Source organism: Protopterus annectens, chromosome 7.part0 (assembly GCF_019279795.1).
Source record: "Protopterus annectens isolate FY-2018-M chromosome 7.part0, PAN1.0, whole genome shotgun sequence".
Classification (NCBI taxonomy): domain Eukaryota; kingdom Metazoa; phylum Chordata; order Ceratodontiformes; family Protopteridae; genus Protopterus; species Protopterus annectens.
The window spans coordinates 1,274,045,033-1,274,066,115 of NC_056739.1; the positions used below are offsets into that span (position 1 = coordinate 1,274,045,033).

Genomic DNA, 21,083 nt, shown 5'->3' on the forward strand with positions numbered 1-21,083 from the left:
CCACAGGCAAAAGTCCCCACTCTTTCCATGATCTTCGAACTACCTGATGCCTTTGTTTCCTTACACAACATGTCTTTCAGATTCTTATTTCTTTTATAAACAAACTGGGGATGGATTCCCACCATATCCCTTAGACATTCATCACTCACTATGATGTTCCAATTTTTTCGTATAATGTTGCAAATCCCTCTTGCATCACTCCCATAAGTAAGTGCCATTTTACGATTGTTAGATCTAACTGTACCACCCACTCTATTATATGTAGTGTTGCATGGTGCATCTAACCAAGGCTTGTATTTGGTATATCTATGCACTTTATTCCTTTCCATAACCTCTCCAACCATTTTCTCACTGTAGCCCCTACTAGTGAAACACTTGCCCAAATGGGACTCCTCCTCTTCAAATTGTAGGTCATCTCTACTTAGCCTGGAGATCCTCCCAACCTGGCCCTGTACCACATTAGGAAAGGTGTGCCTTGGGTGCATGCTATCAAATGATAGCAAAGTATTCCTCCAACACTCTTTCCTGAACAATTTAGAAGAGAAGCCATCCCTATTTTGCAACAGACACACATCTAAAAAATCAATGGCCTCTTTTGAAATTTTGACACTAAACCTAAAAAAGCTGGTGGTAGTGTGTAGGTAGTCTATAAATAACCTCAACTCTTCCTCTGTTCCTTTCCACAAGACAAAAATGTCGTCTACAAAACGCAAATACAAGAACAGCTGTTCTTTCCATGCATGATCACAAAAAACAAACATCCTCTCCCAATGGGAAAGAACAAGGTTTGCATAGGTATTGGCACAGGGGGTGCCCATGGCTATCCCCTGTGCCTGCCTATAAATGCCATCAATCCCTTGAAAGATGTTGTTTTCCAACACCAGAGTCAGTAACTCAACTACCAGCTCTATCCTATTGTGTGTTAGCTCTAATGTAGTGAGTAGTGTCTTGATGGCCTGTAAGCCATATTCATTGTTGATCACGGTGAATAGATTGTTAACGTCCAAAGTCACCATTAAGTAATCACCCAATAACTCTTCTTGTTTAATACTTCCAATTAAAGTGAGGAAGTGTCCTGTGTCCACCAATATATGTTTCATCGAGGCTACATATGGTTTAAGAAAAACCTCTAGCCATATGGAAATATTTTCAGTGACCCATCCCCTACCCGAAACTATCGGTCTAAGGGGTGGGTCAGTTAAACTCTTATGCACCTTTGGCAACGCTTTAAAAATCGGAGTGGTCGGTTTATCAATGTACAAGAATTCTAACTGCTGTGGTGTAAACAACAATCTCTGACTCAAACAACGCAGTTTACTGTGAACTCTATCTATAATCCTTTTAACATCAATAGGATTAATAATATGATAGGTCACTGTATCCGACAATAACAATTTCAACTTATTGGCATACCAGTCCGAATCCAAAATTACTACCGAACCACCCTTATCGGCCATCTTGATTGTGATATCTGTGTAACCACATAACTTGACCAAAGCTAATCTTTGTTCATGGGTTAGATTATGATACTTATCCCTATCATTCTGTTGAAAATACTCTATCAAGTCATGATCACACTGATTAATAAACAATTGTAGGGCCGGTGTTAAAGCTGGTACAAAATCACTGGGCTTTCTCAAATTAAATTGTGTATGGTCACTATTACCAAAAAGTTTACCCAACATCAAATTACGACAATAACACATAATGTCTAATAAAACCTCTTGGTATGTGCACATTTTACTAGGGACAAACGATAAGCCTTTGTTTAATACTGCCAACTCATACTGAGTCAAATGGCGTGAAGATAGATTAAAAACAATATTGTCACACTCACTAAAAGTCAATCTAGTGTCCGTCTCTTTTTCTGAAATTCCCTGTCGTCGCTTGACGAGCGTTTCCAGGGGCCCTTCTTTTTCACCTGTACTGGAAGCATGTCCAAAAAAGGATTCTGCATAGATCTTGATTTAGGTCTTGCCCCTGTTCGTGTACATACATTGGTAACCACAGTAGTTTCTGAGCATTCAGTCTCATTCATGGGCCGTGTTGCCGGATCTTCTATATGAACAGAAACAGTGTTCATATCTTCCTGACCAGATAAAACTGTATTTACTGTGTTGCAGTCGCCATCTTCCACCTCCAAATTGAAAGCGGAATCGACGGCAGTATCAATAATCGGAATATCAACCTGATCATGTTGCTTATTCGAGGTAGAGACAACGGAAACGGGAACTGTGCCCATAGAAGAACCAGGCGCCATGATCTCACCTGCCGTAACGCGTCGCTCATACTGTCCCGCCCTCAACTCATGAGGTGCTGTATTCCTATTGGTACCCTTGACCACGTCGACAGTGGTCAGTGTTCTCTGTTTATTCCAAACGAAAATATTACCTTTAGAAAAGTCTTCATAATCTCTTCGAAGTTTCCCCATCTTCTGTGAACGTAACTTAATATCATTATCGCTGAACACGATATATAATTCTTTCAATTTCTTTTTACACCAATCTTCTGTGTAGTCATTCTCCAATTTGTGTTGTAACGACAAAACATCTTTCGTGAGTGTTTCAACCTCTTTTGCAAAAAAATCATTAAGTAAGTCCATATACAAATAGCTAGTTTTAATATTTATAGATTGCCATCTGGCCAGCAGTTCAGGATATCTGTCCCCCTGGGACGGCATGCACAACACACGCATGCCCCGGGGGACTATACCATAATCTAAACATGCTTCAAGGTGGAATGTTTGCCATTGCAAACGCTGTAATCTGGAAACTTTATAGTTTAATTCTCTCAAATTATCCTCAAACGATCTGTCCATAGCCATAGGGGTAGATACATCCGTTGGCCTCCCTTGTTTGACACCGAAACCTAAATTCAGCAGCGGATTAGTTGGAGAAGTAAAACGCTTCACATACCAACTCCCTAGTAAAGCGTTATCTGTTCTCTGCGAATGCCAAATGCCCTGTGGTTTGGGGCATTCACTATTACAGACCATGTGAAATTCAGTTCTATGGCTCATACATGTGTATTAGGAAGGAGACCTAAGCACACAGCACATGCAGGTACAATAGGAGGACATGAGTACGGTGAAATGCTTGCTTTGCCTGGCAGAAATGCATGTGTGACAATGAAGTGCTTAAGGAAGAAGAACCTAGCAAGGTCTAATTAGCTAAATGATTTGGAATTTAAGGGGTTCTAACTGGTACCTGTTGATGGAAGAGAAGGCAACATTTGTGACCGAGATATTAATGGGTGAGCAGACTCCCTAATAAATTATTTAATTAAATAATTATATTCCTTGGTATAAGCTTTTCTTAGAAAAACATATTTGTTTTTGTGCTCACATAGTATTCAGGCATGAGTAAATATTTACCTATTTAACTTTTCATGTCTGTTTCATAACCATGATGCAGGTGCAAAACCTCAGTCTCAAAGATCCTGTTGCTTTTTATTGTAGGGCCACAGTATGTATGTGTAGATATTGTGGCTAAGTGATGGCCACCACTGACTGTGCAACCACTTCAGGTTATTTTTTCGGGGACTGCAGTCCCTTCCCAAATAGGTTTAAGAATGTCTGAAGCAGAGATTTATGAGTAAGCTTGGGTTTGGCGTAGAATAAATAGTTGGCTTTCTTGGAAATTACGCTAGTTCTACTAAAAGAGTGAAGTCTTTTGTGCTGTTATTTGCTAAAGACTTAGTGTGCAGTAGCACAGAGAGCTACTGTACTGGACAAAGATGTATTCATGGTGTCAGCACTGTAGGGGTGAAATTTCAAATTTTATGGAAATATTCTGAAGCCCTGTCTGCGGGGTCTATATTATAAGTTCAAAGTTTGAAAACTTTGAATCTCATATGATCGACTGTGAGTATATTTACATTGCAGCACCCATTCACCACTGTACTTGCCCAGAGCTGCAAGTACATTTGCACTGCAGCAGTCAGCCATTCAGCAGTATGCACTGCATTGCATTAGACAGCCATTAAGCAGTGTACATGACCACAGGGGTGATTATATTGCATTGTAGTACTCATTCAATCAACAGTTTACAAGCCCACAGCTGTGAGGACATTTACATTGCAACAGCCATTCACCAATGTACACGCCTCCAGCTGTGCATATGTTTGTATTGCAGCAGTCAGCCATTCAGCAGTGTATATGCCAATAGCTGTGGACATGTTTGCATTGCAATAGTCAGCAATTAAGCAGTCTACATGCCTACAGCTACAAGTACATTTGCATTGCAGCAATTAACCTTTGAGCAGTGTACATGCCCACAGCAGCAAGTACATTTGTATTGTAGCAGTCAACCATTCAGCAGTGTACATGTCCAGAGTTGTGAGTACATTTGCATTGCAGCAGTAAGCCATCCAGCAGTGTACATGCCCACAGCCATGAGTACATTTGCATTGCAGCAGTCAGCCATTCAGCACTTCACATGCCCACAGCCATGAGTACGTTTGTATTGCAGCAGTCAGCCATTCAGCAGTGTACATGTCCAAAGTTGTGAGTACATTTGCATTGCAGCCATCAGCCATTCAGCAGTATACATGACCACAGCCATGAGTACATTTGCATTGAAACAGTCAGCCATTCAACAGTGTACGTGGCCACAATTGTGAGTACATTTGCTCCTACACAGTCGGACTTTCCCAGTAGACAGATGTTAAAGTAATAAATAAATTTGCATTGCAGCAGTCAGCTACTCCGTGATGTACATGTCAACATCTGTGAGTATGTTTGCATTACATTAGTAAGCATGTACATCCCTCTATCTGTGAGTACATTTGCATTGCAGAGCTGTGAATATGTTTGCATTGCAGCAGGCAACCATTCTGCAGTACATGCCCACAGTTGTATGTACATTTACATTGTAGCAGCCATTCAGCAATGTACACACCCACAGCTGCAAGTATGTTTGTACTGTAGCAGTCAGTCATTCAGCAGTATACATGACCACAGCTGCGAGTAGGTTTACTTTGCATCAGTCAGCCATTCAGCAGTGTATATGCCCACGAACGTGAGTAGGTTTGTATTGAAGTAGTCAGTCATTCAGCAGTGTACAAATCTACAGCTTTGAGTATATTTGCATTGCAGCAGTCAGCCATTCAGCAGTGTAAGTGCCCACAACTGTGAGTACATTTGCATTGCTGTCTTCATTCACCTAATTTCCTTTACCTGCCCTCAGAGGTACATTGGTGATAAATTTTTGATGTTTTTGAGCCTGAACTTCAGCTGTGTCTTTCCTGAAAGAGTTTCCTTACTACTAAAAATGTACAGCCACCTCTATGGTTGAATTAAAAGTGTGCCATTTACTGCTTATTTTTTGTTGGCATCCATATTATTAGGGAATAGGTTCCATAGTATGGCATTATTTAGTAGTCTGGAAAAAATAAAAAAAAATAATATGAATGTTCCTTATAGTTTTTGTATACATTGTCTCATTTATAATTGTGGCCAGACATAAATATCTTTCATTTTTATATTAAAAAAACTAAAGTAGGTCAGGTATGAAAAAAACTTTGGCCATACAGTTTTTTGGTCAGACAAATAACATTTTGTTTTTTTCTTTTTTATCCAAAAGTTAAAAGATGATTAGAGTTCAGGCTTTTGGTTAGTCTGCCTTAGACAGTGAAAACTATATGCAACTCAGGGACATCTCAGTAGCACTTATATAATTATTTAATTGAGAGAATGACTCCTTTAAGATAGTATTGCATTGTCAGTGCCTGTTAAAATAGATAATGTAATTTATTACTCAGTGTGGTACTGTGCCAGAGCATAATTGACTGTTTTATACATTTTACAATTAATTCAAAACAAGTCTCTTGCAGAAATAATGAATATTGCCTTAAAACTATTTAATAAAATTTAGGTCACCATATTAAAACTGTATCCCACTTTGAGTTTGCTTGCTTACTTACAATGGTAAAAAAAAATAATTTGGTCTTTTTTGTTGGAGGTTTATAAATGCACACATGTAAACAGCTAAAGGCTGAGAATAACTGTTCAATACACGGCAGCTTTTCAAGATACCCTTTTTAAGCTTAAGATAACTTTCTTAAACACTGATACATGATAATATTTCATGCCACTTTCTCATTACTATACTATGCTTTTATCATTTTTACTTTCAATTTTGCCCATTTCTGTTGTTTGAAAGTTAATACATCAGATAAGCAAGACTAGAAATCGAATATTATTCAAGTTTGTGAGCACTAAACAGATTTTGTTTCAGACTTTATTAGCATATTACTGTTCACTTTGGACATCACTGCTCTTTGTACACTTCATTGTAATAAACTATATGGGCTGGAGATGGTGGCATTGACAAAAAGTCAGGAGTCAGAGCTGGAGGTGGCAGAGTTAAAGATGTTAAGATTTGCATTAGGTGTGACGAGGCTGGATAGGATTAGGAATCAGTATATTAGAGGGTCAGCAGAGATTGGACGGTTTGGAGACAAAGCCAGAGAGGCGAGATTGCGTTGGTTTGGACATGTGCTGAGGAGGGATGCTGGGTATATTGGGAAAAGGATGGTAAGGATGGAGTTGCCAGGTAAGAGGAAAAGAGGAAGGCCTAAGATAAAGTTTATGCATGTGGTGAGAGAGGGCATGCAGGTGGTTGGTGTGACAGAGCAAGATGCAGAGGACAGGAAGAAATGGAAACAGATGATCCGCTGTGGCGACCCCTAACGGGAACAGCCATAAGAAGAAGATTGTAATAAACTATGGATTGATTTTCAGATACTTGACCTAAATTCAAAATATGCGGATGCTTGAATATAACATGGTTAATAATTATATACTGAAAATAGAAATGCTACTGATGTGGATAAACTTTTTTTTTTATCAGTGATGTTCTTTTAATTTAAAATTTCATTGCTTAACTGATAATTACAAAAATTGGTCTAAAAACAGCATTGATGTTTTTTATCAGTGTATTATGCCATCTCCTAAAGTTGTTTAAAAATCTTAATTTATGCCTTTTGTTACATAATATTTTAAAAGTTGTAAGAATAAAATAAGTCTGCTGTGTACTACTGCATGTTGGTGAAACAGTAATAATGTTAATTTATTTGCTGCTAGTTCTTCCTTTATTCTTCCTTTAAATGTATTGAGTTGTTATAAAAGTTAAAAAAAATCCCCTCTTTTTATTGCATTCACCAGTTCAGTTTGACAGTTCTCAACAGCACAAGGCAACATAACTGCTGTCTTCTGTTGTCTTGCTAATCATCCTGCTAAGGGTCAGTATATTCTAATGGTTATGTTATGGGATCACAAACCTGAAAACTTTAGTTTGTATCCTGTCAACCCCTATTTTAACTCTGTGCAAGTCTCTGAACTTCCTTCTAGTGTTGTGAATTGCCTGAAGAAGGGATACTTGATGAGAACAGTAGAGTGACTTATCAAAAAATAAGTTAGTAAAATGTAATATTCCACATTTGCTCTTCATTTTTGATCTGTGGCAAACAAAGTGTCAGTGCATCTACTCCACCAACATCTGCTTTGACATCTGTATGTTAAAAGTGGGTTTTTAATGTGTTGTTTGTTCCAAGCCTAAAAGACAATCCTTTAGTTTTGGTGGTCTGTAGGCAATATGGAGTACTCTTTTTTTCTAGGTACTGGCATTGTATTCTGATTTTTTTTAAATTCCTTTTGTGCATTTTTGCGCCCAATGACCTCGGGTGCTCAGAATCCATCATTTTAACCAATTAATCACATTTATTTCTACTAGCGTTAAAAACCTGGGCTGTGGGTTGACATGAACTGCCCTTTAATGGCTTCATCACACACATGCTTACATGTGCAATTAAGCCAAGCTTGCTTCTAAAAGTGACTGTCTTGCCAGTTACCGGGCTGTATTCAAGGTATCTGACCCATGGAAGGGAGCACTGCTGTGAAAACAGTCCTATATTCCCCTCCTTCATGATAAATGACCAGATCATTGGCCATTGTGACCCAGAACAGCTAGTCCTGTGATATCCAGATCCAGTTATCATACCCCAGTTATTAACTTTATACCTATGCACATTGCTTCCTTTGCCATCTATCTGACAGTGCATTCTGATTTATAACCTTGGTGACTTTGCCAGGTTTGCATCAAGTATTCAGATGTTTACATTTCTGCATAGTAGTACATTTCCAGAAATTATTAGTGCTTTACTTGAAATATAGTGTCCAGTCTTCTTTTACCAGCAGTACCAGTGAAGAATAAAAAAGGAAACACCAGCACTTCAACTGAGACATCCTTTGCCAAATAAGAAAAGCCTGTCATGCCTTTACATTAAATATATTTATTATTATCTCCAGCTTCACTAGGATATTTTAGATTGTGTCATGTATGTAAAGGCTTTGTTTGATTATTGAACAGGTGCAAAAACAGCAAATGTTATAATAATTAACTTCACCGGCTGCTTTAGGACTGTTTTTCTTCCAGAACGTACACCCTTGCTCATTTTAAGTATGATACAAAGGTATTAATATATTTCTTGTTGATTGCTGTACAAAAATATACATTCTTGATTGCTGATATTGCAGAATATTAGTAAGGTGAAAAGCACTGTCCTTATGTCACAGATTAAACAGAGAAATAAGTATACGTTTTAGCTTGTTAATGCAGATTAATTAATGACTGTTTCTATAAGGTGTTTGTGGGCATGTGTCATCATTTAAGTAGTGATGTCAGTATATGTTCTTGTATGATAATGTGACATGCTGTAACTACTTTAGTAACATGTCTTGCCTGGTTATTGTCTTTCTTCTAATTTTACAGGAAGATAATCTGTTTCTATCTATCACCTGTTGAGTGTTTTATTCAGCAGAATTAGTGCCAAAGGATACCCTGCTTACATGCTATCCTTTTAGACACCTTCTTAGAAATCACAGTAGCACTGCCCCTCACATATAATATGTTTCTTAATTTTAGTATATGTTACCTTAATCAACACTAAAACAGGTTACATATAAACACATTTGTGTTTCATTATACTAACTTAAAGTGTAATTAGCATCGTTAACAAGTAATAATACAGTGTTTTGCAAACTAGAATATTAAATTAGACAATATTATTACTGTGTAATGTTATCATGAATTACAAACATAATTATACAAAGATCCTGTTAGTATGGGGACACATTTAACTATAGTATTTGTGCCCAGTTTACTAACAAATTAAAGCAATGAGTCTGATTAGTGCTGTTGGAGTCGGTCCTTCAGTACACTGTTTAATAACATATTTAATGCATGTGTAACTAAGCACACGAGTGCATTCCTTCTCAGAAGGTATGTTTTTCAGAATGTTTGAGGATGGTATTCATTTGACTTTTATGCAATACTATTTTTGAATTCTAGCAAAGAAAAGTAAGATTTAAAGAAAGTTCAGCAATAAAGCATTTTAAGGAGCAGACAAATATACTTTGTTATATCAATCACATAATTAAAGTTTTCTTCTAAAATGAGAAATCATGAACAGATACTGGCAGCCCTCCAAAAATCTAATTTCTGACTATGATTTAATTTCAATTTTAAATAAATCGGTTTTTAATTTAAAAAGAGGGAGCTTCATAACATTAGCAGTGATTGCAACATTAAACCCAGTGTTCACAATCTAGCAATATAAAACGTTATTTATATCTGAATCATAAACAGCCTTTTAAAATGGATTATGTTTTTCTCCCTATTCTAATACAACCTGGAGGGTACTAAAAAGTGTTGTGCGAAATTAACATTCTGCTGACTTTCGCCTATAAATGAGTAGCGAGCTATTAACATTTGTGTATTTTCATTATGTAAATGGTGTTAACACATGCCCACAAATTGCCACCAGCGATGCAATAATTTTCTCTCAGTGATCATAATGTGTCCAAGTGAGTCATTTTGATTATGACATGCTAATTACATATTGCCTTTTTCAGATTCAGAAAAACCAGGGATCTTTAATGGTAAGCTTTATGAGTTCAAAAAAAAATTCACTTTTCTTTTTCCTGATGGCTGCCTCCTTTGCACGCTTGAATGCCTTATTTTAAACTTAGCAAATTGCATTTTGTAGAAAAAGCAAGCCTTTAACTGCCTGTATTAGATTAGGTACCATTAGAAATAATAGAACATCCAGTATACAAATGTTTTTAGAAGACTTTGGTGCTTTTGATTAATCTTGCTGTATTTTATTGCATTAATGATTTTTTTGCTTTCCACTCCACTGTAAAGATATTGCATATAGGCTAATACTTTTTTCCTTTCTTTTGCTATTGCAGCCTCTTCAGTTATTGCAGTGCATTGTTGATGAGGTGAGTCGCAGTCTTATGTGCTTTCGCTCCTAAAGTCATTCTTAATGGTGTGGAAAGCTTATATTTTGTTTCCTAATGAAGCACAATGCCCAACATTCTCAGCACAAGTTTCCTTCCGCAGCCCTGAGCCATTTATACGGAACTGGGCCAGTTTTGGATTGATCTTATTTCTGGCTTGGTGTATGGAATCCTTCTGAAATGTATAAAATGAATGCTGACTTGTGTATATTTGTCATTTTAGCTTCCACTTGGGAAAAGAGGTCTGTCAGGTGCACTTTTCACATATACCTGACACAGTCAGTGAAGAATTTTAGTAGTTGCTTCAAAACACCTGATATATGATATATATGGCGTAGAAATGTTGCTGGTTTATAACAATTCTGAAAAGTGACAACGTTGAATTAAAATTACTGAAGTAGGTCTGATGCAGCTTTGCAGAAATACCCATGCTTTTATGTCTTTTACACAAAGAAAAACAGCTTTCAGATATAGCAGATGAGCTTGCTCTATAATTTAGCTCCATTACATAAAGTGTTTTGTATCATAGGAAAATCACTTTTTGTGTTGTATTTTGCCTCTTGCGTTTCTCACCTCTACAAACCATTGCTTAAGTTTTATTGCTTGATCTGGGCACATTGCAAGTTTGTTTAATTTGGATGTCAGGTGTGACAGTTTTGTCAATCTATGCATTTTGACATCAAATGTAACAGTTTTGTCATTTCAAAGTACACAGGTTACACTAAGTAAGGCAGCCTGAGCAAGCAGACATTCTTAGTGCTTTAAAAATATAGTTCCCCCATTAATACCTTTAAAATGTTGTACCAGTGTTTTGGTCATAGAGAAGTGTAGCTATGTGATTTGCTTTTCTGTCACTAGCACATGAGATAATTTCAAGTTGCATTTGATTACCTTTACTTAATTAAAGGAATATCTTTTATGTTACATACTCTACCCTGTACCACTAAATTATTTATTGCAAGAATAGAACTCAGTGAGCAATTGGTAGGCAAGGTAAATCATTCCAAAAACAGTTATACAAGCCAAGCTGAGTTTAAGAATAGCGCAAACTAGTTAAAAATGTTGTGATTTAGAAATGTTATCTGTTTAACACATTGTCACTATAATGGTCTATTGGTTAATCCATGCTTATGTATTGTCGTTAGGAAGAGAAAAACAGTGAGATTGAAAAACAATTGCTATGCTCACGTAAACTGTAACCACCACAAGCTGCAGGTTATGTGGCCTATAGACATATGTAGTTACAGTGTACAAACACACACACACACACACACACACACACACACACACACACACAGTCGTCTGAGATCTGTCACATCCCTACAGACTGCATGCTCCATTACATCTTCCCTGATCTTCCCTAACTTTACCTGCAACATGGTCTGTCCAATTGACTATAATGGGAGAATACATAATTTTAGCCGTGTTAGGTTACACAGCAAAGCAATTCTTTGAGTCAGTCTGGTTCATAAATCCCTTCCCACGTGTATTTACGGGGGAGAATACATTTAGGCCCAGGCATCTTTGTGGCTAAGCATTTTGATCTAAGTCAGCAGGAGGAGGACACCCTCCACAGATTGAACAAGCAAATTAGATATCTTGTAAAGTGCTCTAAAGCCAATTACGAAGCTGAACTACCATCCCTAGCTAAGGTTAATCACAAGGCATTCTTTAGCTATATCAGAAATCTAAAAGGGAAGGCCCAGCTTTGTGCTGAACTAGTAGTGGACAGTACCATTCATACTGACCCTGAGGACATGGCCAACTTGCTAGGAGACAGATTTGGTGCAAACTTCACCCCCCTGTCCCCACCAGATATACCCCATAGCATACCTGTCACCAGTCCTCTACCTAGTATCTCCAAAGAGAAGGTCATAATGCACTCTCTATGGGACTGTCTAACATCTCAGGCTGCCTACTAAGTGGTCTAAAACAGGACCTACCAGAACCACTTGGCACTCCCTTCAACCATAGTCTTAAGTACTGGCTTTGTTCCAGCAAAGTGGAAAACAGCAACAGTAATTCCCTTGCACAAAGGGGGTCCATCAGCCAACCCTGGGAACTATAGACCTATAAGCCTAACCAGCCTTTTCTACAAGGCCATAGGTGACCATCAAACTCTTGACCCGACCCAATTTGGCTTCATTGAGGGTAGATCATGTTTATTAAACCTAGTGGACTTCTTTGAGAGTGTCACCAAAGCCCTGGGTGAAGGCAAAACAGTACATACAGCCCATCTCGTCTTAGCCAAGGCTTTTGACACAATCCCCCACTCTGGCATTATTGAGAAACTCACCCAGCTGGGAAGTACCCCATATGTCACTAGATGGGTAGCCAACTGGCTCACCAATAAAACTCACACAGTTAAAGTTGGGGGTTTCACCTCTACCAGCAGAGTAGTTACCAGGGGTGTACCACAAGGATCTGTGCTGGGCCCTCTACTGTTTGGAATCTATTTTTCAGAAGTCCAGGTGAAAATAAATGGCCTGTGGCTTACCAGGTTTACCAATGATTGCAAACTGGGTACAATCGACTCCCCCAACGATGTAGATATACTATGAAAAGGGCTTACACAGACAAATGATTGGTGCCAAAGCCACAGACTTAAATTCAATGCAAAAAAAAGTGTTATCATCCCATTTGGCAAAGGGGAGGTCCCTGCAAATTACAGTATTAGCAGTACCCCCTTCGCTAAAACCCTGTGGTGAGAGATTTGGGAACACAGATTGATAGCAACCTTAACTTTGATCACCATTTGTCCACAGTGGTAAGGAAGGCCTTCTGTGTTGCACATCTCATTAGTAAGGGCATCACATCCAGAGCTAAGAATGTTATAACTCCCCTGTACTCATCCCTCATCACACCACTAATAGAGTACAACACCCCCTTCTGTATGTACCTCATCAGACACCTGCAGCAGCTGAAGAGACCTCAGTGGTTTCTCACCAAAAAAATTCAGGGCCTTCAACAAATGACCTACATAAACAGACTGAAGGCCCTGTCACTGTACTCTGTATCTTATAGGCTGCTGAGGGGTGACTTGTGCCTGGCCTATAGAGCAGTCTTGGACCATGCCGTAATGGAAATGCTGCACATCCATAAGTCAAATGGGACAAGAGTCACTCGTTCTAGGGATCTTAACCTAGCCTGTGACATTAACAGGACATGCTGGAGAGACAGATATGTCTCCCAGAGATTGCCACTCCTCTGGAACAAACTCCCAATTCACATAAAACAGAGCACCTTGATGCTATTTAAGCGTAACTTAGACAACTGGATGGGAGACCGTAAATTTACCCCAGGGTGTCACCTATGTCCCTCTTGGATAAGGTTAGTCGGTGCTGATCATAGACTCACACTGCAAATATAGACCATACAACTTGGTCAATAAGGGAACAAAGGTATAACATGACTAGGCTTATAAAGGCCCCAAGGGCCAATAGCCTAGTAACCTCCTATGAACTTGATGTTGTCTGCTCCACCTGGATTCAACCTGTGGGACTTCATATTCAAATTGGATCTGACACCAGACAATTCTAAAGCCTTTATCCCATCTTGGCTCCACCTCTCTTACTCGTAACTTCCCGTTCCTCCATCAGTTCCCCAGATCTAGTTTGCTGTCATTCGTGGTTTGCCGCTCATATTTTGGCATCCCTTGATGATTAATTTTTTTGTAGAGCCCTTTGTGTAGGACTGGTGAGATCTTTCTTCCCTTTGGCTAGGGGTTAGCCAATGTGGGATTTAAGCAGACTAAACCAGTTTCTCAAAAAGACCAAATTATGGATGGTCATGGTGCAGTCCATATTACCTCTTCAGAGGAAAGATGATTGGATGTGTTCAGTAGACCTCAAGGATGCCTACTATCACATCAAGATAGATCGGCATTCGTGGAGATTCCTTTACTTCTGACGGGAAGCCCAATCTCTATCAGTCCAGTGCCTTGCTATTTTGGATTCACTATAGCCCCCTGGGAGTTCACCAAGTGCATGGCTCTGCAGGGATTTCAGGTCTTCCCATACCTGGATATTTGGCCCTTCACTGCCCCCTCAAAGGCATCGTTGAATTCAGCCAGGGATACCTTGCTCCATCTATGTGACAACTTAGGCATCACTGCCAATTACCCCAAATTGAGGCTTCAGCTTATACAAGTCTTTAAGTTCATGGGGTGTCATCTGGACATGATCTATCAACAAGCTGTTAAGCTCCAGACTGTTCAGTCTTTGAGCTTAGGCCTTATCAGTGCTTGTATTTCCTAAACCTCTGGCTCAAACACTTCTAAGGTTTCTGGGTCATGTAACAGCTTTGCTAGAACTGTTTTGTCTAGCCAGATATCAAATGAAGACACTGCAATGGACTCTTACCATTCAGTGGTACCTCCTAATGCAGCTGTTGGATTCCCCAGTATGGCTGATGAGAAGGTATCACAAGCAGATTAATTGGTGGTTTACAGTCTCCATTAGTAATACAAGGGAGACCATTTGTAATTCCTTCTCTTTCAGCCACAGTCACCATGGATGTCTCCTTCCTGTGATGGGGGAGGGGGCATTTGAAGGAAGGATGGTTCAGTGCTTTTGGACTTCTGCAAAGGCTCACATACACATCAGTGTCCTTGAGATGAGACTGGTCCTTCTAGCATTGCAGGCCTTTCTGGACATCCGGTGCAGGAGTGGGATTGCAATACAAACTGACAATATGTTAGTTGTCTGGTATCAACAAAGAGGGGGAACATGTTCTTATCCTCTTTGTTGGGAGGCCTTGAGGGTTTGGCAGTGGGCGAGCTCCTCTCAGCAGTTTCTGGTGTCAGCACATATTCTAGGGAAGTCCAACATTCTGGCTGACAGCCTCAGCAGGAGCATTTTGTTGCTTCATGTGTGGATCCTAAATCCAACAGTGGTGGCTTGAATTGTTCAGCACTAGGGCATTCTGTGTTGTGACCAGTTTGCATCCCAGTCCAACACCATTGTTGCCCCTCCGGGACAGTCACCCAGAGATGCTCTAATGTTTGCTTGCCCCAGGTCTCCTATATGCTTATCCTCCAGTTCCCCTAATAATAAAGTTTCTACAGAAAGCAGCCCATTGCAGAATTTCTGGGATCTTCATTGCCCCCTTTTGGCCTTGCTAGCTGTGGTTATTACACTTCCTTTAGCCTCTTCTAACCCCCCCTCCCGGGTGTCAGATCCCATTCTGGATCTCATCTTTCATCTAGCTGGACTGCATCTCCCCAGTCTTCAGTCTGTCAGGCTGGCTGCATGGTTTCTCCAGTTCCCTTGAAGGCCAGAAATCCCAAGCTTTTGTCAGCATTTGTTCATATATTGTCCTCTTCTCAGAAAGAATTCACCTGAAAAGTGTGTACCATTAAAAGGAAGAGATTTGTTTCATGGGCGGAGTCTTGGGGAATTCTCCCCTTCTCTGCCCCCATGGAGACAGTCTTGGATTTTCTTGCTGAGTTGTTCAGGGCTCTAGTTTTTCTATTATGAAAAGCACAGCTAGTGGATATTTCTTAACTTTCATATCAGTAGAGGTAGTATGCCCTTAGCTTCCCTTAACATTTCCAAGGCTTTTTCTCAAAGGTACTTTACTTCTTCATCTTCCAGTCCCTTTGTTCTTCAAGTTCTAGCTGGTTCTCCTTTTGAACTTCAGCCTCCTCGGATTTGAAACTGTCTTGGAAAACTTTGTTTTTGGTGACAATTAGCTCCATTAAAAGGGTTTCAGAATTGCAAGCAAGCACTTGATTCCCCCCTTACTTAGTGTTCCTTAAGGATAGGGTTTATCTTAGTATGAACCCTTCCTTTCTACCTAAGGTAGCTTCCAAGAATAACCTTAACAGTTCCATTCATCTTCCTGTGTTTTTTTCCCAATTTTTCCAACAAAGGTAAATACCTTATGCATTGTTTGGATGTGTATAGGCAACTAAGATTTTATCTTGACCTTACCAAGTCTTTTAAGAAATCTAGCCAGTTGTTTTTCTCCTTTTCAAAATCCAGGCTGGGCTCTCCTTAGTCTAAGGTAACCTCATCCAAGTGGCTGTTAGATTGTATTTTGTTTACATACTCTGTGAAAAGCAAGACTGTTCTACACAAGCCTAAAGGTCATTCAACTGACGTAGCTATGTCTACAGCTTTTCTTTCTAGAGTACCTATGGATGATATTTGCACTGCTACTACTTGGCTGGGCTACCATACTTTTGTGTCACAATATAAGCTGGACATTCAGTCCAGGTTCAGGGCTTCATTTGGTTCTTCAGAGTTGCAGAATATCCTTCCTTAGTTCCTCCTGAGGAATTGTGGGATACGAAAGTTATGTACTCAGCATAAAGGTACATCCATGTTGTCTGTCTCTGTCTGGTTCAACCTTCCTGCTCTCGTGCTGTCAGCCTTGTTATTGATTTGGTGAGTTTTTCCCTCTGTGATGACCAGACAGCAGATATTTTCTCTTTTTACTCATGTAGAGTCTCACATTTCCCCGGATATTTTCCTTGCATTTGTGGAAGAGGTGGGGATCAGTCAGATATGTTGTATCATTATATTTTGACTCATGGGACAAACTCAGTCTGAGGATTTGTTGAAGGATTGTGGAGTTATGGTTAAGGGAAGTGGAGCCAAGATGGGCTAAATACTTTAGAATTGACCAGAGTCTGATCTAAAGTCCCACAGTTGAACCAGACAGAGACAGACAGCATGGATCTATCATAATGGTGAGTACATAACTTTCGTTTTTTCATCCAAGGTGCATTGCTAGCATTAAGCAGTTGTTACCACTGGAAGATCTGTGTACCTTTATCCATACTTTTGTGTATTCTCACCTTGATTTTGGCAGTCTGCTTTTCTTTGGACAAAACTCAAAAGTCTCACTACTTCCTGGTGCACATTCTACTGTTGTAGAAGGTTCACTGGTCTCTGTTGACGTCATGTAATATTCAGAATCTTACTGCTGGTCTTTCTTTTCCTTCATTGCATGGGTCCCTATCACCTGAAGGAGTTGACTGTTGTCTGTTGCCCTTCACATTTATTGTACTGTACCTTCTTGGGGCTGCTACTGGTTCCAGCGATGTGTCTGATACTTGGTTATTTGCCCATCAGACAACATGCCTCTCGAATTTACTACTGGGTGGCTTTGGGATTGTTCTAATTTGGCCTGTTTCAAGGATCCCCTTAAAGATCATGTGCAAAGTAAGAATGACTCACTTAAACTGAAGCTAATGATGTGGTTTGCTGTTTGGGTGTAATCCAGTCATGGAATCTGAAACTTTTTACTTATTTATTTTCAAACTTTAAACAAAAAAAAAATCAAAAGTGGTATCATTACCCTGGTGTCTCAGCATGCAGGCAGAACTGCTTCTTGAGATACTTCTACAAGGCACTTCACGGTGATGAAGCAAAGTCGTCTTAGTGCCAGAGGAAGAAATAGTGTATTACTCATAATCTCTGTGCTGCTTCTGCATCTCAACCAGTTTCCATTGGTACTGGGTTTTTCAACTTTTGCCTGGTATATAAAACACAGTAATGGCCCTTAATGCTTCTTTACTGATTTGTGATTAGATCACAAGTGAAAGATTTGTGATTAGATCACAAGTGAAACTCTTACATATTTCACCAAGCAAATGTTTCGTTTTTTCCATTTGCAGTATGTTTTACATGCTCATTGTTTGAACAGTTAATAGTAGTGGGTTGGAGTCAACATATTACTGCACTAAATGCCTACGTATAGAATAGTATTGGATGGTGTAACTGGTAATCCTGTTATTGCTGGAATGTTTCTCAGTGAAATTTGAAATGGGGACTGACATATTGGCATTAATTCAAAGGTACTATATCTTTATGTTTATAGGTACTATATCTTTATGTTTATAGATGTGCCCTTGCCTTGGTCTGATGACATGACTGATGTTTTTTCTGTTTAGCCTGTGATAAATCTGGCAATTGGTGCATGAGTCATATACTTACTTGGCAGTTATTGATGTTCTTGGGTCTCCTTTGAGAAACAGTCTCTGTAACAGTAACTCATAACAATTTGGTTTCCAGTGGAACTGCTGTTTTAAGAGTGCTAATGAACTGAATGCAGTCAAATGCAAAAATGCTTAGGATTAGAATGTTCTTGTATATACATATGTCTGCCTGTGTGCAAGCATGTGCATATTTATCTGTGTATGTATGTCTATGTCTAAAGTCAAGGAAACTACTGCATGTAGAGTTTAAAAAGGTAGAGGTGTTTAGAACAATATTAATTGTGAATTTAGTGACTTCAACACTAAAAATAAGCAAAAAATAAAACAAACTGATTATAAACTTATTTTCTAGTTTTGTGCGTTTACCAGACTGTAAACTCTCCTTTTGTGTACACATTTTTCTGAGCTCTGACCACAAGGTGACATTAACCAAAATGAGCAACTTTCTGCATGCACACCAGGTAGGGCAAAAGAGATTGTCTATGACATGCACTGTTATTTAAACTTTCCCCCTCTTCACACACACACACACACTTAACACATTTTTAAATGCAGAAGTTGTAAAAGCCACAGGAAACCACCACCAACAAAGTTAGAAATGCATAAATGGAATCTAGAAGGTGGATTCCGTTTAGCAAGTCTGTACATGATCTTTAAATCCTAATTGATGTGGGTTTTAGGGACATTCACTGTAAGCAACAGCTGTTTATTTCAACATGTCACGTATTTTGGTGTTTGTCTTATTTTTCTAATTTATGATGTATTTTTGTTCTTAATTGCTTTATTGTTCACAGTGCTTAGATAATAAACACTTGAATCTGAATCTGTATTTTTAACTAATCTGTTGTTGCAATAGCAGTACTGACAGCTTTCAGTAAGTAGCACGCATGTAATAATATATATATATTTTTTTTGCAAAATGCATTGTTTCATTAAATAATATTGCCAATGGGTAATGCCTAGTTTATGAACAGAACATAATTTTTCATGAAACAAGTTCCTTTGGAAGCGCTATGGATTAGGTATATATATATATATATATATATATATATATATATATATATGTGTTTGAAATGGATGGTGACTTGACTGATGTTTTTTTCTCCATTTTGCCTGCAGTGATTCCATCAGTTAGTGCACAAATCATATACTTACTTAGGAGTTATTGGTGCCCTTGGGTCGTCTTTACGAAGCAGTCACTCTAACAGTAAATTATAACATTCTCCTTACCCTTATCATCTTCTGGACAGAAACCACAAAAGCACTGACTTCTTCCTTCCCCTTTAGTTGCCAGTGTGGGTTTCCTTCTTGAAGATAACATATACGAGCTTCATGTCCTTCTGAGACCTCTCAACCAATTGGGGACACATTTCAACAGAATCAGGGACAAGTCAAGAAAAAAACAGGGACACTTTTAAAATATTAGTGCTATAACTTGAAACATTGACAGAATCAGAGCATATGAATTAATAGACATTATCTGAAGTAAAAGAAGTTTATAACTCTTAATTATTGTCATTATTCATTAAGTGTAATTCGCCTTTCCTCCAAACGTCACTAGTTTTAGGAGAGATTAAGAGGGACAGAGTTAAAATTTGAGTCAAAATCAATGATGTCTGTGAAAATCAGGAACAGTTGAAGAGGTATGGTCCTTCTATATCTTGTATTGCCACATGTTGTCTTTGCATTTTCTCACCATTCTGAGTGCTGCAGATCTCCAACTCAGCAGGGTATGTTTCTTCAGTTTTCTGTACTTAAGACTTTTAATTAATTTATTTTGTGTGTGACTTCTTTGTTGGGTACATTATTACAAGCAGTCAGAATCCTCATATTATATATAGTACTGGTACATTATAAGTACTAAGTGTTTCATACTATATTTTCTTACACATTAGAATGACCATTATGAGGGCTGCTATATTAATAAGATTTTGTCTTTCATTCTCTCTTTCTTCCTATTTGTAGAATGCAGTTTGTGTCTCTATAATATGAAACCATTTTATACAACATAAATGAGACTTTCATTTTCTTCTGTTTAATTAAAGAGATAATACTGCGAGTCATTGACTTCTTGTAGGGTCAGTGAAACAGTTTATGTATTTTTGTTTAAGTAAATTACTGTGATCTGTACTTAATTTAAGCTGACAAAAACTTACATTTTCTTCAGTAAAACAGCAGCATTTTCTGTGTCCATAGTTGTAGTCCTTAAAATTTTCAAAGCTTCACCCACTAGCTGTGAATGTTGGCTGGTTTGCTCATTCATGAATGGCACATAACTGTCACTTCAAAGAACTGGAGAAGCCACTGGCAGCAGTTTGTAGTTTTTGAATCTGTCCTCAGTTTTATTGGTATTTAGACAAAAAAATTTTTTGAGAGTATTTACCACTTTCTCTGTATATTGTTGCAGTATGACACATCGATTTTCATCCATAAAAAAAATCACATATTAACAACTAAACTGAGACAGCTTTTAAAACAGTTTTTGAAGAATTTTTTACTATTTTACTGATCTCAAAAAGGTGCAGACTTGGGATTAAAAATGTGGGAAAATTACAGAATATTTGCTTTCTGGTCTGTATCACAAACGGTAGGAAAAATTCCCTTCAAAGCAACATAAAATTTGAAAAGTAAAATGGTGGCACCATTATGATCTGCAACCTAGGATACAAATAAAATTAACATAGCCGAAAGACATTGATGGTTTTGGAGCACTGATAACATTTAGGTAATAATATAGGGAGAACATAACTTTAATATGTTTAACTACACTGTAGATTAAAGTTTACATTTAATGAAACAAGAAAACCTTTCCTTCAAGAAATATTTTAAGCCCAC

The 21,083-nt window shown here is 38.4% G+C and overlaps 1 protein-coding gene across 2 annotated transcripts in view; it reads left to right on the top strand.

The window, feature by feature from the left end:
- Positions 1 to 21,083, top strand: part of MAP2K5 (mitogen-activated protein kinase kinase 5) — a 3,489,187-nt gene that overhangs the window by 2,875,571 nt on the left and 592,533 nt on the right. For both annotated transcript variants that reach the window (XM_044077884.1, XM_044077885.1), the window contains 2 exons: positions 9,914 to 9,940; positions 10,253 to 10,285. In XM_044077884.1, the coding sequence (XP_043933819.1) occupies positions 9,914 to 9,940; positions 10,253 to 10,285 (60 nt within the window). The remainder of the gene's footprint in view (positions 1 to 9,913; positions 9,941 to 10,252; positions 10,286 to 21,083) is intronic.